The sequence below is a fragment of the Fringilla coelebs genome (genome assembly GCF_963513975.1).
Source record: "Fringilla coelebs genome assembly, chromosome: 1".
Taxonomy (NCBI): Eukaryota; Metazoa; Chordata; class Aves; order Passeriformes; family Fringillidae; genus Fringilla; species Fringilla coelebs.
The window spans coordinates 29,913,398-29,927,299 of record NC_140028.1 but is presented as its reverse complement, the minus strand read 5'-3'; the positions used below and the strand labels follow the sequence as shown (position 1 = coordinate 29,927,299).

The following is a 13,902-nucleotide window of genomic DNA, read 5'->3' as shown; positions in this document are numbered from 1 at the left end:
TTACTCAGCAAATTTTAATTACCCTGTTGGTGATTTAATGTTGTGTAAAGACATATCCTAGCATGTATACACATCTGCCCTTGCTTATTAAAATCTGTTAGTTTTGGCTAGCTCAGACATGAAGATATTTCCCACCAACCAAAGCAGATCTTGAACTTTTGTCTGTTGTTCACTACTCTCTCCCAAATAAAAATTGGGTATAATCATATACCAAATGTTAGTTATTTCATGAAAATAGTAGCAAAAAAGTTACAACTGGGTTCATATATGTAGTTAGCCAGATTTGCTTTTTCCCAGCTATTTCCTTCCCTCCATGAGCTTGCACAGCTTTCAGAAGCTTCACACTGTGGTGAGGCAGGGAAAGGTTGCTTGGGATATTTTTCCAAGCACACAAATACAGTTAGTGCAGGATATGGGAACTATGTAATTCCTTAATGATACAATATATTCCATACATAGTTTATAGAATACATCACAGGAGCCTAAGCTGATTTGAGGTGTATTTGTAGTGGAAAAAATATTTTTCCTCACTGGAACTGAAGGGAATGCTTTAGAAGAATGACCATGAAAAATATCTAGTAATCCAAAGAAGGTGAGGTTCGGAGAGTCAGTGGTGGTCTTAAGGGATTGTTAAAGAAGAAGGATACCCACGGATGGAACCTGGGCAGAGCAAGTGGGGGGAGGAGAATACATAGCAAAAGGTGGCAGGCTGCAGAGTACAGTAAACAGATCTTACAAAGCACAAGGGCACTCCAGGCCAGATGCTTTCTGAACTCCCATGACATCAAGGGATACATTTAGCTCAGACAAGCTTTAATTTTAAAAAGTAGGTAAGAAAGACAGAAACACAGAGAATGGCTAAGTATTTGCCCCCAATATAGGAATGAACTGAAGGACAGCTTGTTCTCGGTTTTGAAGTCCAACTGAAGATTTTATCTTCCATATTTCCTGTTTCTGATGCATTTGTAGCAAGTAAGCAAGCCATCCTTCTAAGACCACTGAGAGACAAGTAACAACAGTAGTTTAAAAGGTACTAATGACGCTGAAGTACTGCAATGAATTGCAGCCCTATTATAAGGGCTGTATTTCACCGGGCATATGCAATAAAAACTACCTAGGAGCCAGAGCCTCCCCAGCTGTACCCAGGCAGCCTCTCCATCTTGGGGTGGAGGTGAAATGAGGTCAACTCATTTCCCTGGTGAAATGAAGCCAACATCTCCAACTGCTCTGGAGGCTTAGCTGCAACCATGACTGTGGGGCAGCAGCTGCTGAGACCTCCATCCTTGTCCCATAGAAGGAAGCCACAGCACTGGTAGGTGGGACGTCTACTGAGTCGTCGTGGGTTTCTTTCACAGCAACTGTATTTTTCCCTGGCTCTCAAATCCAACTCTTCACTGCAGAAATGCTGTCTCTCATATTCTTCTGCCATAATAATGACAGGCAAACTCAATTAACACTGTGAGCAGTTTGGATGTCTGCACAACAGGTTGCCAAAAAAAAATCCCAAGGGGAAAAAACCCAACCAAAGATAACTAAGAACATTTGTTGCATAATGTAATTCAAAGCTTCTATCTGTAGGACCTATAAAAGACATGTTTATTATGTCTTAAATCAAGATGTGAAAGCTTGGTTTTGAACTGCTTTAATGTTAATGATTTATTACACATGCAATACGTATCTAGTTTGGTAAGACCCATCCTATACATTCAAGGCAGAGTTTCTCTTTACGCTTCCTGCTGTGATCAGAACATAATAAAATGCCAAAATTGTGCATTCCCTGGCAAATAATTTATTCAGAGATTAGCAAGCGAGTAATGTATCTTCTTTTATAATACCCTGGATTTCTGTCAACATCACCATCAAATATATACCACAAAATACAGTAAGTGTAACCACAAGCCTTTTTATATGACATATTTTAAAGGACTTTCAACATTGATTAGATCTTTACTACTGCTGTTATTATTCTTGTGATCTAAAAGTACTCTAGACAGGTACTTGAAATAGAAACATTAACTTCAAAAGATAACTATCAGGAAGACATTTCTCTAGATTCTAGAGATGAGCACATAAGTTTGTCACCAAACAAATGCTTATCCCCAATTTAGAAAAATAAAGAATATGCATATATATATATATATATTATATGTGTGTGTATATATATATATATATATATATGTATGTGTGTATGTGTGTGTATACACATCCATAAACATTATGCATGTGTATACACATCCATAAACATTATTTAATAGCTACTCTTCACTTACTGTGAGAACTACTCATCTGTAATCTTGGAGCCAAGGGCCTAGTGAACCCAATAAAAACAACCATCATTATATAAAATAAATTAGGCTACACTGAGAAGCAAGAGATAACCTAAACATTCCACATACTAATAGCCTTTCTATTAGAGAGAAAAGAACAAATCATTTAGTCCAAGAGGTCACTGAGAACAGTCCATGACTTCAGCATGAAACTGTGAGGAGTTAAGCTAGGAAAGAGCAGCCAAAACATTACTTCTAAAGCATCAGCACAGACTTGTAAGGAAGTGACATCAAACCTTTCTTTCACAGACACTTTTCATTACAAAGAAACTTCAAAATAAGCCCAGCACACCCTCTTCATCATCTTCTCCCTCCTCATCCAGCCAAGTGAGAAATCTCCTCACACCAAGCCATCAGGTGACAGCACAGTATGTAGCACTGTGTGTGTGTTTATAGGAAAGTTCTAAGTGCCTTTTTTAACACCTTATGTCACTGCCTGCCTTCAAGGGAGGAACCAATTGGACATACACAATGAAAACAAAAGACACAAATTAACATACACAGCAGGGAGCATAAGCTTGGGAACACAGGATGGGATGAAAAATGTCCTCCACATACAAGATTAAGACTATAAAGTATTGAACAGAGGTTTTCCTGGGGAAAGTATTACCTAAACACATGCTCTACGCTGCATTATAAAGCTGATGATAATGACAGTACATCTGCTACTCATGGAAATATCACCCTCTGTTCTTCTTCAAACAAACAGCCATGACATTAAGTTTTGGGTAACAAACCAAATCAAATTAGGAGCAGCAGTTACAACAATTTACAATATAAGAATAATTTACTAAAAGCATCAATTGGCTGTTGACTCCATTTACCATCTGGAATATTGCCTTTACTATAAAAAAATACATATGTCAACAGAGCAGCAGCCTCGGTGCAGTATGCTGGTGTTGATGCTGCAGAGGACAACTGTTTCCATAGGATAACAGCTCAGTTGTCCAGCCATTTGTGGCCTTCTGGTAGGCCCCTGGAGAGAAGGAAGGATAACACTCAGATATCTAGAGTTTAGTAGAGTGTATAATTAAGGGAACTCTGCTACTGTATTTTGGAAATTTTATTCTTTACTTTTCTCCTCAGTTCCCCAAGGAGGCTATCACATATGCAGCCACTAAGAGAGAATGTTTTATCCCAAAATGAGAACAAACAAATGTATCTAAACATTGGTTTTATGCAGAGTGTAAAAATACATTTGCTTGGGAATGTTAAATATTTTTAGCAAAATTTCTAATCTATTTTCATTTTACTCATTTGATGGAAGAGCAAAGAAGCAAAGTACTTTGGGATGAACCTTCTCTGCTGGGACAACTAGTAGCAGAAATTCATATTCTAAACACAACTTCCCCCAGTCCTCTGAAGATGCTACTACCTTTGTTCTGGTCACTGGGTACCAAGCACAGATGGGCTGAGGTCACAGTATCAGATCACCTGTAGGAATTCTTATGGCAGAATTTAAAATAGGGACCCATGCAAGATTGCAAAGCTGTTTATATATTGAGCTTGACTATCATACTTGAAGAACAGAAACTATTTTTTATTGTTGGCTTGAGAAAACTGTGATCAGGTTAAACTTTTGCAAGCTTCCAAAGAGCAGCTGTGTATCCAGGTATGGAGCTAGGTTTTCCACACGTAGCACAGGTGTGGTGCAATACCACACCATGTTACCCAGTGCTGCTTCAGTAACAAGATCAGATGGCATCTTTTTTGAAAGACTAATAGCTGATTAAAATTTGCAGAGGCTTTATGCAGACCTTGTGTATCTAGCATCACTTCAGTTTTACCATGTTCTCAAAATGATCAGAAATTTGAGAAGAAACAGTTATAGACTATCTTAAACTATGCAGATTAGTAAAACCATAAGAAGATGGGGTTTTGCTTCAAATAAAAACAGCCCTTTAGAAAAAACTAATTTACACACATTTACTAATCTAGATACTGATATTTTTAAGTGATTAGGTGCTCTCTTCTTTGACAACATCCTTATTGTCACAAAACCTGAAGTAGTAATAGGCAAAACAGGTATCTGATGCATATAAATAATAATATAAATATTTCTTATAGTTCTTAAAAGACATGTTAAAATAGCCTTTCTTCTATACTAACCACTTATACAACTAACTCACCACATGAATAAGAGTCATAGGAGTTTCACTGTAGTGTAGTTGTCTTAGGGATATAAACAAAAGATTTATAACTCCTCATACACACAATGCAAGCATATTACTATAAATGGAGAAAATCAACACTTTCTATCTCTTTTTTTCAAAATGTGTAAAATGAATGTTTTCATGCATATGGTGCTAATTGAGTTAAGACAAAAACTTCTGAATATATTTTACAAATAACTGTCAGTGATATGACTTCTCTCAGAAAGAGAAGCTTTGTGTTTTTGATGACCTCCGTGATAGAACATCAAATACCACTGAAGAAACTAGAATATTTTAATTTTACAGCATTTAAATAAAATTATAGCTATGAACATAACTATGATGCGTGTAGTCTGCTTAACCATATATAAAGTAGCCCATTCTTGCACGGTTTTCACAGATACACAAGTTTCAAACCATGTACTCATTGACTTTTTTCTTTTTCTCAGCACAGATGGCATTTCAAGAGGAATTTTTTTATGCCATAGCTAACACAAACCACAAAGAAATTACTCTTATTGAATATTGCCTGCTGTTGAGGAGTGTTTTGAAATGACACTCCATTTTTTAAGGGAACTGAAGAGCTGAGAACAAGCCGTGCATTCACATCAATGGCTAACACAGAGAGCAGCAGGGCTGACTGAATGCAGCTCTTCACCAACCAGCGCCTAACGGTCGCTGCAGATTAGGGACACATTTTTTCTCTGTGCCACTTTTGAGGAATTCATTGAAATTTGCTTCGTAATGAGATCACTGCCTGTTGGCAATTTCCATCGCACAGACAAAATTATGTAGCCTTTTGTACTGGCTACCAGTGGAAGAAGATTTTTAGGAGAAGTAGGTGTACTTCAACAGATGAAGACAGATCTTCAAAGCAGTGCTCTGAATACAGGATTTCCTAGAGAAATGGGAAACTTCTTATGTAAGTGTATATATATATACACACATGCACAAGCAAAGCCTCCATCTGAAGATAATAATTGCCTAAAAGAATACAGACTCCAATGTCAGGTGGTAGAACGACTTAGCTTTACCACACTTAATTGAACCATCAAATTTTCACACATTGTATTTTTCACTGAATAGCAAGTCCACAGTAAAAAAAAATGGAAACTAACACTGGCAAAAAATCCAGATGGCCAAAGTCACCAGCTGGTGTTAAAGTTCCCTCTTCTAACACTAATACTATGGAAACAATGAACTCAGAAATGATGACCAGGTGCTACAAAAGGTCCCACCAAAGAGAGTCACTTTTTCATGAGAAGTAAGCTTCAGTTGTATCCTTGTTATGTCTGTTCCTGTTGAATAACAGCCTGCTCTCACAGAATCAATTATGGTAAACCAGGCCCACAATCACACATAGTTGCCATTATGCCCCATTGTGTGACAATCATCAAATATGAAACATTACAAGTAAAGAACAGCAAGAGCATGTTCTTTATTCAGGAGATTAAAATTCCTTCTGCTTTAAATATTACTGGGAAAAAAATACTTCAAGAGAAATGTTAACTAATCCAAAACTTGTGCTTTAAAAAGAAAATTACGCTGGCAAAATCCTCCTGGGTAGGCCATCCAGCATATCCAAGACAAGAGATGAAAATAAATTGTAGTGGTCAGATAACTGGTTCCTCTAGAAGCTGCAACTGATTGAACATGATGGTCGTGGGGACATCAGTAACACAGTCAAGTGTGAAATAGCTTGCAAGTGTCAAATCTGCACACAGCACAGCACAAAGGAGAGAAATAGGGGAACTGACAAAAGGTCCACTGAAGAATAAAGATACATTATGCACAATTTCAGAACAAATTTTTTGACAGCTAGGAATGCTACACCTCTTTCAATAAACAATCCTATCCAGCATATTGCTGTGGTGCTCTGGCAGCGGGGACTTCTGAATGGTAATGCCTGAGCCCATACCACCAGCTAGGCAATACAAGCTCATTTACAGCACGATTAACCCTCCCAGGGGTCAGCCACACCTCAAATGGGACAGCCCTACTCTGCTCCCCAGAATGTTTGAGACTTGATGCATCTCACCACTTGAAAGGTGAGTTTCCAGCAGTTTGCAAGGTGTCAGGAATGCTGTCATCTGTCTCAACATCCTAAGAAGCTGGTTCAGCTATCATGGCAATAAACACTATGCACACCTAGACAACTAACCTGAAGATGGCCTTCCAACAGTTTGATCCTAGAAGGCACCACACCATTCTGTAGTAGATCATGACAAGCTAAATATAATCAAGCTTTACTGACTGATTGGGTAAAATTCAATCAAGTTGCACACATATTTAACTAAACAAGTGTAGCAAACAAAGCAATAATTTACTACTTCAATAATTCACTGGTGTATATCTTTGGAGAAGCTACTTTTAAATGCATGGTATTGCCAACTATCAGATTTTTTACAGAAGCTCTGAAATACGGGAATGACACTGGGAATAGTTTTTGTTATATAAAAACAACTGTTTTGTTATATAAAAACAACTGTTTCTAAGTAGCATGAGTATAGAAAATTAAACTTAAGAAACAGGAGCACTCAATGTACAGGATTGTGAAAAAATAGGAGAAAATATCACACCTCCATGAAAAGTTATTGGGCTAGCTGGGAAATGTAGAGGACTCAGAAGCTCACAGAGCTACAGCCAGTAACTCTGAAGCACAGCCTGGTTTCTTGGCCTTTTGTTTTCACTCAATTAAGCTGAAAATCCTCAGCAGCCAACAAATAGTTGATGCCCTCTGAAGCTGCCCCAGCAATCCCCTCAGCAAAAATTGTAAGAGATACAGGAAAGAAGCTTGCCCAAGAAAACTGAGGACTAGTCTAAAACAGATGGAGAAAAATAACAGAAGACAATCTCTGGATAAACACCACCTCTGGATAAACAGAAAAGCACAACTTGTTCGGCAGGTTCTTCCCTCTACAAGCAGATTGGGAAGTCGTTCCAGTGAGGTTATCATAGTTAAGCAGATACTGCTTTTGATCTTGAAGTCAGGCTCCTGGAGAGCTCTGGCTATGAAAATATGCAAATGTTTCTATTGGAATGCATGGTGTATAATCAATCATACCCAGCAGGCCTTACAGATCAACAACACACTCTAATCAGAAGGCTGCCCAGAGCTATGTTCCTGGAGAGACCAGGCAAGAAAATCATTTAGGGATGAAAATACATCGCCATCTGTACTATTTCTTTGTAAGGATGGTCAGGAAACATGGCTGAAATTCATTTTGCCCCAGCTTTCTGTAGCTATTCTACAAAGACCTAAAGAGACAATGTTGGAGAGAATTCCTAGAGGTATTTAATTTACTTTATTTCAATTATTTCATATATTTTCCATTAAATTATAAACTAATTAGCAGAAAAAATATAGGTACAGGAATAAAAATTAATTTCACAGTTATAGAGCAGTTTTTTTAATATGAAAGCATTAGAAGATAGCAAAATCCAATATGTTATTGTCATGGCAAATGTCACTGCTTAACAGCAGTGAAACCGAAGAGCACAGCAGCTAGGGTTTATTGCACAATAACTATTTTAACACTCTGAGGAAGTATTTAAGCAACTGATGTTTAGCTGTGGCTTGCCCTTTAGCAGCACAAACTATGTAGAAAAAGTTGGGCAGTTAGAAAATGTATCTTCTGTTCTTTTCTTCAGAGACAACAGAGTACAGGAGGGCTGGGGAAAACCAGGATGATGTATCAAGAGGAAAATATAAATGTCACAATATTTTGAGGTCATCCAGCAGAAAACTAATAAAAGAAAATCTGTTGTTTTATTCAAACACACATACCCATCAGAGGGGTAGTAGTGATGCCTGCCTAGTGCCTTCTGGACCACCTGAAAGGACCTCCTCTGACACTACTGCATTTAAGTTCTGAAGGGTTTCCAGCTACCATTGGTCAAAACACTTCAGTCTTAAAAAGCCTTTAACACCACCATCATTTTCCAACATTTATTCTCACATCTTACTCAAAAAAAGGAAACTTCATCCCCTGCTCTCCACCACCCACCCTTCTATCCTTCTTCCAAGAAGTAGAAGCCATTCCCTGTGTACCTGGCCTGCACTGGGTTCCTCCTCACATACTCACACCCACTGTATCAGCAGTCTAGGCTCTTTCATGTCTTTCTTTTTGACATGCTTTGGAACTATGTGTCCCTGATGGTAAGTAACTGAAGAAAATACACATGAGCAAGAAGGTTCTGTTAACTTCCACACTTCTGCCTACTGGGAACATCCTCTCTGATTACATTTGACCTCTACAGACATAGCTGTCTGAAATACTGGCAAACCCGGGCCTGCTTCTGCCCACCAGACAAGGTGATTAGTCCCACAGTGATACCACTCTCTTTTTACAAAATGGCCTTTCACTACTCAGATCCATGGATCTGGCTGGGTTTGATTACTGCTGCTTGAACTGGAGATCAACCAAAAGTGTATTTTTCTCTCTTCTACAGATAACACCTCAATTCTCAGAGATAATTGCCGTTCAAAGCCAGACCACTTTTTCCAAGACTGCAGTTCTTTATGCATAAAAATGGACAATAAATTCAATATTTAAAGAAAAATAAAGAATTAGAGTTTCTTCATTATATCAAATAATTCATTTGCTCAAGCTGAACAGATTCATTTATGCTTATTTGCATTTCAGAAGAAGGAATGCGATTTAGCTCAGATAAATTTTGTTCAAAATGACCAACTGAAGAAATCTGAAAAGGGAAGAATTAATGCTGTTAACTGTCATTTTATTTCTTGCATCCCAAAAATGAAAATCATTATAAAAAAGTCATGATCTCCTCCTGTCTTAGTCCAAAAGACCCTTCCAGTACAGGACATAACATAGAGAGAAACAGCTGTAGTATTTTCACAAGATAAAATAAAATGAACTTAAAAATTCTGCATCCAATGAAATATTTATTTCACTATAATTTCCAGGCACCTGACTACCAGGCACATAAAACACTAGGACACAGTTAAGATATTTTAACATTTCTAAAATGTCAGAGTCCATAAGCAATAATGAAGGCCCTGAAGCTGAATGCCTCCAAGAAACATTATGCTGGTGTTTTGCTGAACTGTCAGTTATTTTAGATAAAGCGCCTCACAAAGATTTCCATTCTTATTCACTGAGATCCTTAAAACAGCTAAGAAAGGATGGCCTTTGTTTCATTTTGTGGAAAAAGTGAAGTAAATTTATCCACCTCTTAACAGCTCTTTTGCAAACACTTTTTCAGACCCCTTTTGGACATTCTCATATACCCCTGCTAATAAAGAATCCAAAGCTTTGATAAACTTCTGTCTCAAAATCACTTAAATATTGTAATGGATTTAGTTGGATACTGCAAAATGTTATGTTATCTTTCACTTCAGCATCTAAAGTGAAATGGGTTCTGCTCAGGTTTTAAAAACAAAATAAATAACAAGCTTCACTTTCACTTATTACTACATATGCCCTCTTTACAAAATAAAAAAAAAGGGTTTTTTTTGTAAAGAGGGTATATGTAGCAATAAGAAATTAAGACCATATTAAACTCCTTATTTGTCCCACATAATTATAAACATTGTCTGATTAATTCAAGATGACCTTCCACAACTAAGTATAACAAATCTGCAAAGGCAGGTGGATTTTCTCATCAGAAGAGAGGACAGCTGACCCAATGAGTCCTGCAGGAGGTAAAGGAACAAGGAATTCACCTCTGGGGAACATGCACCTCTCTCAGCCCAGTCCTAGACAGCAGACTGGAAGGGGCCTAGAAAGAGACAAGAAATGCATGGAGTCTTCTTGGAGAAAGTGACTTTGAGATCAAACTGTGCTGCCGAGGAAGAGAGACTGGGTGCTCCCCTTCATTACAACAGCAAATATTTAGGAAGATCTCCAAGCAAAGGTTGAAGTGTTCTTCCCATCAGTTGTGGACAAATGGCCCAATAATTCACCTTAGCTACGAAGCAAAACTTGAGCTTGACTGGAAATATGTAGCAAGAATGACCAAAATGTTTATTACGCTATTGAACATAAATTCCAGGTTTCTTTCCTACTTCATTCTTTAATTCTGCTAATGCTGGAGCTCAACCTGCATGTCTGAAAACACAAAACAACATAACACAGTAATTTTTATGCCCCCAACAAAATACATGCAGATGGAAAGAACAACTTTAGAAGACATGTTTGTGAGTGAACTTGTTTCCTATCATCTTAAGTACCCTGTGCTCACAACTGGTGTCACAATTAGCTTTAAGAAGGCATTAAAGATGTTTATTCAGCCTCTTTTCCAGCTCACTGGGGAAAAAATATCCTTCCCTCCAAGGAAGGATGATCTTGTAGCTACAGAAAATGGGGGCTTGACTACTACTTCAAGTAGATTATCTGCATGAAGTCACACAAAAATGCACTTAAGCCCTGTACCTTAGCAGCCTGAGTTGTCAAATAGAAATGCTAACATATGGTTTGAGCAGAAGGTTAGCCTAGGTGACTTCCTGAGGTCCCTCCTGACCTCTATGTTCTTGTGATCCTATTTGCTTTGAGACACACAGGATGAATGAGAAGGGCACTCAGACATTACAAGGTTGATTACTAGTGAAAATCTCAAATAAGTACCCTAACATTTTCAAGGTTGTAAATCATAGCTTTTTACTACATATATATGGGGGGGGAAATCCTATAAAAATGCTCATGGACTCAGTGCAAGTGACATCTATGACAGCCAGAGAAAAACATCAAGTGATCCTGCTCTGGATGATGTGGTAGAACCTGCTGGTTATGTTGGTTTTCAGAAAGCCAACAAATTGAAAAATTAAATATCTGTTTTGACTACTAATTTTTTAAGTAGTATCATAAACTTGAAAGGCCTTTTACTGAATTATGTCCAAATAAATTTACCAGGTAGATTAAGCAGAAATCTTTACAGACAGACTGATGCGAACATGAACAAGAAAAAGTATTTGTCATCTTGCAACACAGGATACCCAAGGAATATAAAGTGTCTGTAAGTATGACAGTAAAAAATTTGAAAAATAAATTGCTAGCAGGTAAGATGATTTTGTATCTAATTTAGAAGATTACTTCTCAGGGTGAAGCTGAGTCAACAATCTCTTCCTCTTAAGACACATCCTTTTATCCAAGTACCTCAGCTGCAGCACATTCTAAAAGCAAAAACAATGCAAAAGCAATAGCAAGTCCGACTCTGCAGATGCTCTCATTTTCTGCTACTGGTGCTTTTAATTTCCCAGCAGATCTCTCAAATAGGAAGGTTGTGATTGACTTCAGACTGCCTGGGCACAAACACTAGCCTTAGCAGTTCATAGTGCTGTTTACCAAACTTGTATCATATGTTCCATTAAAAAAATGGCAGGGAAGAAAAAGGAATAAAACTTAAAACAAAACACAACAAAAAATCAGACTCACCTTGCTGGAGGCACATCAATATTTGAAGAAACAACCTTGCGCTTCTGTTCCAGAAGACAAACAGAACGAGTGTTTTCCTTTTCATGCTCATGAGCTCTGTTAAGTTTTTTGGTCTCTGCTGTTTTTAAATCTTCCTCCTTTGTGGTGAACAGGAGAAACTGTTGGTCTGGCAGTTTTCGACTGATGTCACTTTTTACATCCTCCTGTTGAAATGCATGGAAGGTCATTTCACGCTTGATGTTGGCTGCCTGAAAAATTGAAAGCAATTATTAAATTTTCCTTTAATTCACCTAAAATGAGAAACAACCCACTACCCACAGGCATTTGCTTCTAATTAATTATTTGAATTAGTGAGTACCATTTATTTGTCCTTCATAAAATCTGAAACTGCCATTAATTTCTCAAAAATGTTGAAGACTAGCCAGGAAAATCAGCAATTTTTGTCCATTTGATAAAGCTATCAAACCTCTTTATGTTAAATCAGAAAGGTATTTGTATTAGAATGTCAGAAACCAGAGTATAAACAACATATCTTTAATGCACACACATCTGTGCTGCACAGCTATGCAAAAGAAATCCTAGCTGCCTTCCTCCTAAAATTGCAGGAAAAAAAATTTTTCCAGATTAAACATAACAAAAAATTAGTGCTTCCTACAGCCACATACTGGATTCTTTAAAAGCTGTATTTATAAATGAGGGGTTTTCCAGGAGCAGAAAAATAACTTGCTGTGATCCAACTCATCTGCCAGAAGGTAAAAGGGAGCAAGTGATGGCATCAGGATGTCAGTGAGCAGCCCACCCAGCAACAGCGAGCAGGGACACACACCCAGGAGCAACTCCAGGTTGTCTCTATGCTAGCACTTCCCAGATCTTCTGGTCTGCCACTCCCACAAGCCAAGATTTCCCAAGCAAACAAGTGTCTTAACAAATACACTACCACTCTGGAATACAATACAATACAATGCTGGTGTTTGTAAAGCAAACTATTGCAGGGCTGCAGGGAAGACCCCAAAAACTCATCAGAACCAAGCCACTCCATCTTCCCAGCAAGCAAAACAAAGCACAAGGACCTAGATTTTCCTGTGAAATCCATTCCCTGGACAGCTACACTTTCACAGTTTCACAGGGGCAGACCTACCTGTGAAGTGACCCCTCCAACCAACCCAAACAACCAAGCAAAATAAGGCCCAACAAAGTGGCAGCTTCTCCTGCCTTGAGCAGAGGTACTTCCACACCCCATGCACTCGCTTGAAGAAATCCAGGTGCCTTCTAGAGCAGGCAAACTGGGTTTTAAAATATTTGTAAATTATTGATGATCTTTACATTGGAGACATCCAAGCTGTAATGTCCTCAGATAGGAACAGCACTAATAAACTGAAATTCCTATGTCAACTCTTCCAGCTTACTTCTCCTTTTCATCATCCAAAAAATTAATCAATGTATTTGTGTATATATTTATGTAGTAAAATATATTCCTCTCCCCACAGATCTCTGTTTGTAGATTTCAAACCTTGGCAGTTACAAAAATGGTCCAAGCAACTTTAAGTTCACAGGAAAGATACTTGCCACAGTAATTTTGCTGTATTCTGTAAAGTGTATCACATCATTAATGCATAACTATTTAGGACTGATGATTTAATTGTTTCTAGTGCTTCCACTGAGGGGCTTTTAGCAGTTGCTTCAAGAACAAAACAAGAGTTATTATTCTATGAATGTAAACAGTAGAAAGAATTAGACACTTTACACTTCTTCACACACAAACAGATGACACATTACCAAGAAAATCTGCCTGGAAGACAAAACAGTCAGCATGTGATCACACAGAATTAGGAGAAGACATATAAACAACACAAATTGAATTCTGATTTAATGATCTTTTTAAAAAACTTCTTAGATTTACAATTAGCCTTTTTCTGAGTGCCTGAGAATCACGGAAATGCTGAGTTGCCTCCAATTTTCATTAAAACTGACTTAAAAGTAATGCAATGAAGTAACAAAAAAGCCTGAAAATACCCAAGTTCCAAT

At 37.8% G+C, this 13,902-nt stretch overlaps 1 protein-coding gene across 2 annotated transcripts in view; it reads right to left on the bottom strand.

The window, feature by feature from the left end:
• ZNF704 (zinc finger protein 704) overlaps positions 1–13,902 on the bottom strand; it is a 90,803-nt gene that overhangs the window by 60,465 nt on the left and 16,436 nt on the right. The window contains exon 2 of one of the 2 annotated variants that reach the window (XM_084201058.1): positions 11,878–12,125. In XM_084201058.1, coding sequence (XP_084057184.1) covers positions 11,878–12,125 — 248 coding nt within the window. The remainder of the gene's footprint in view (positions 1–11,877; positions 12,126–13,902) is intronic. The other variant, XM_084201059.1, reaches the window with a different exon arrangement.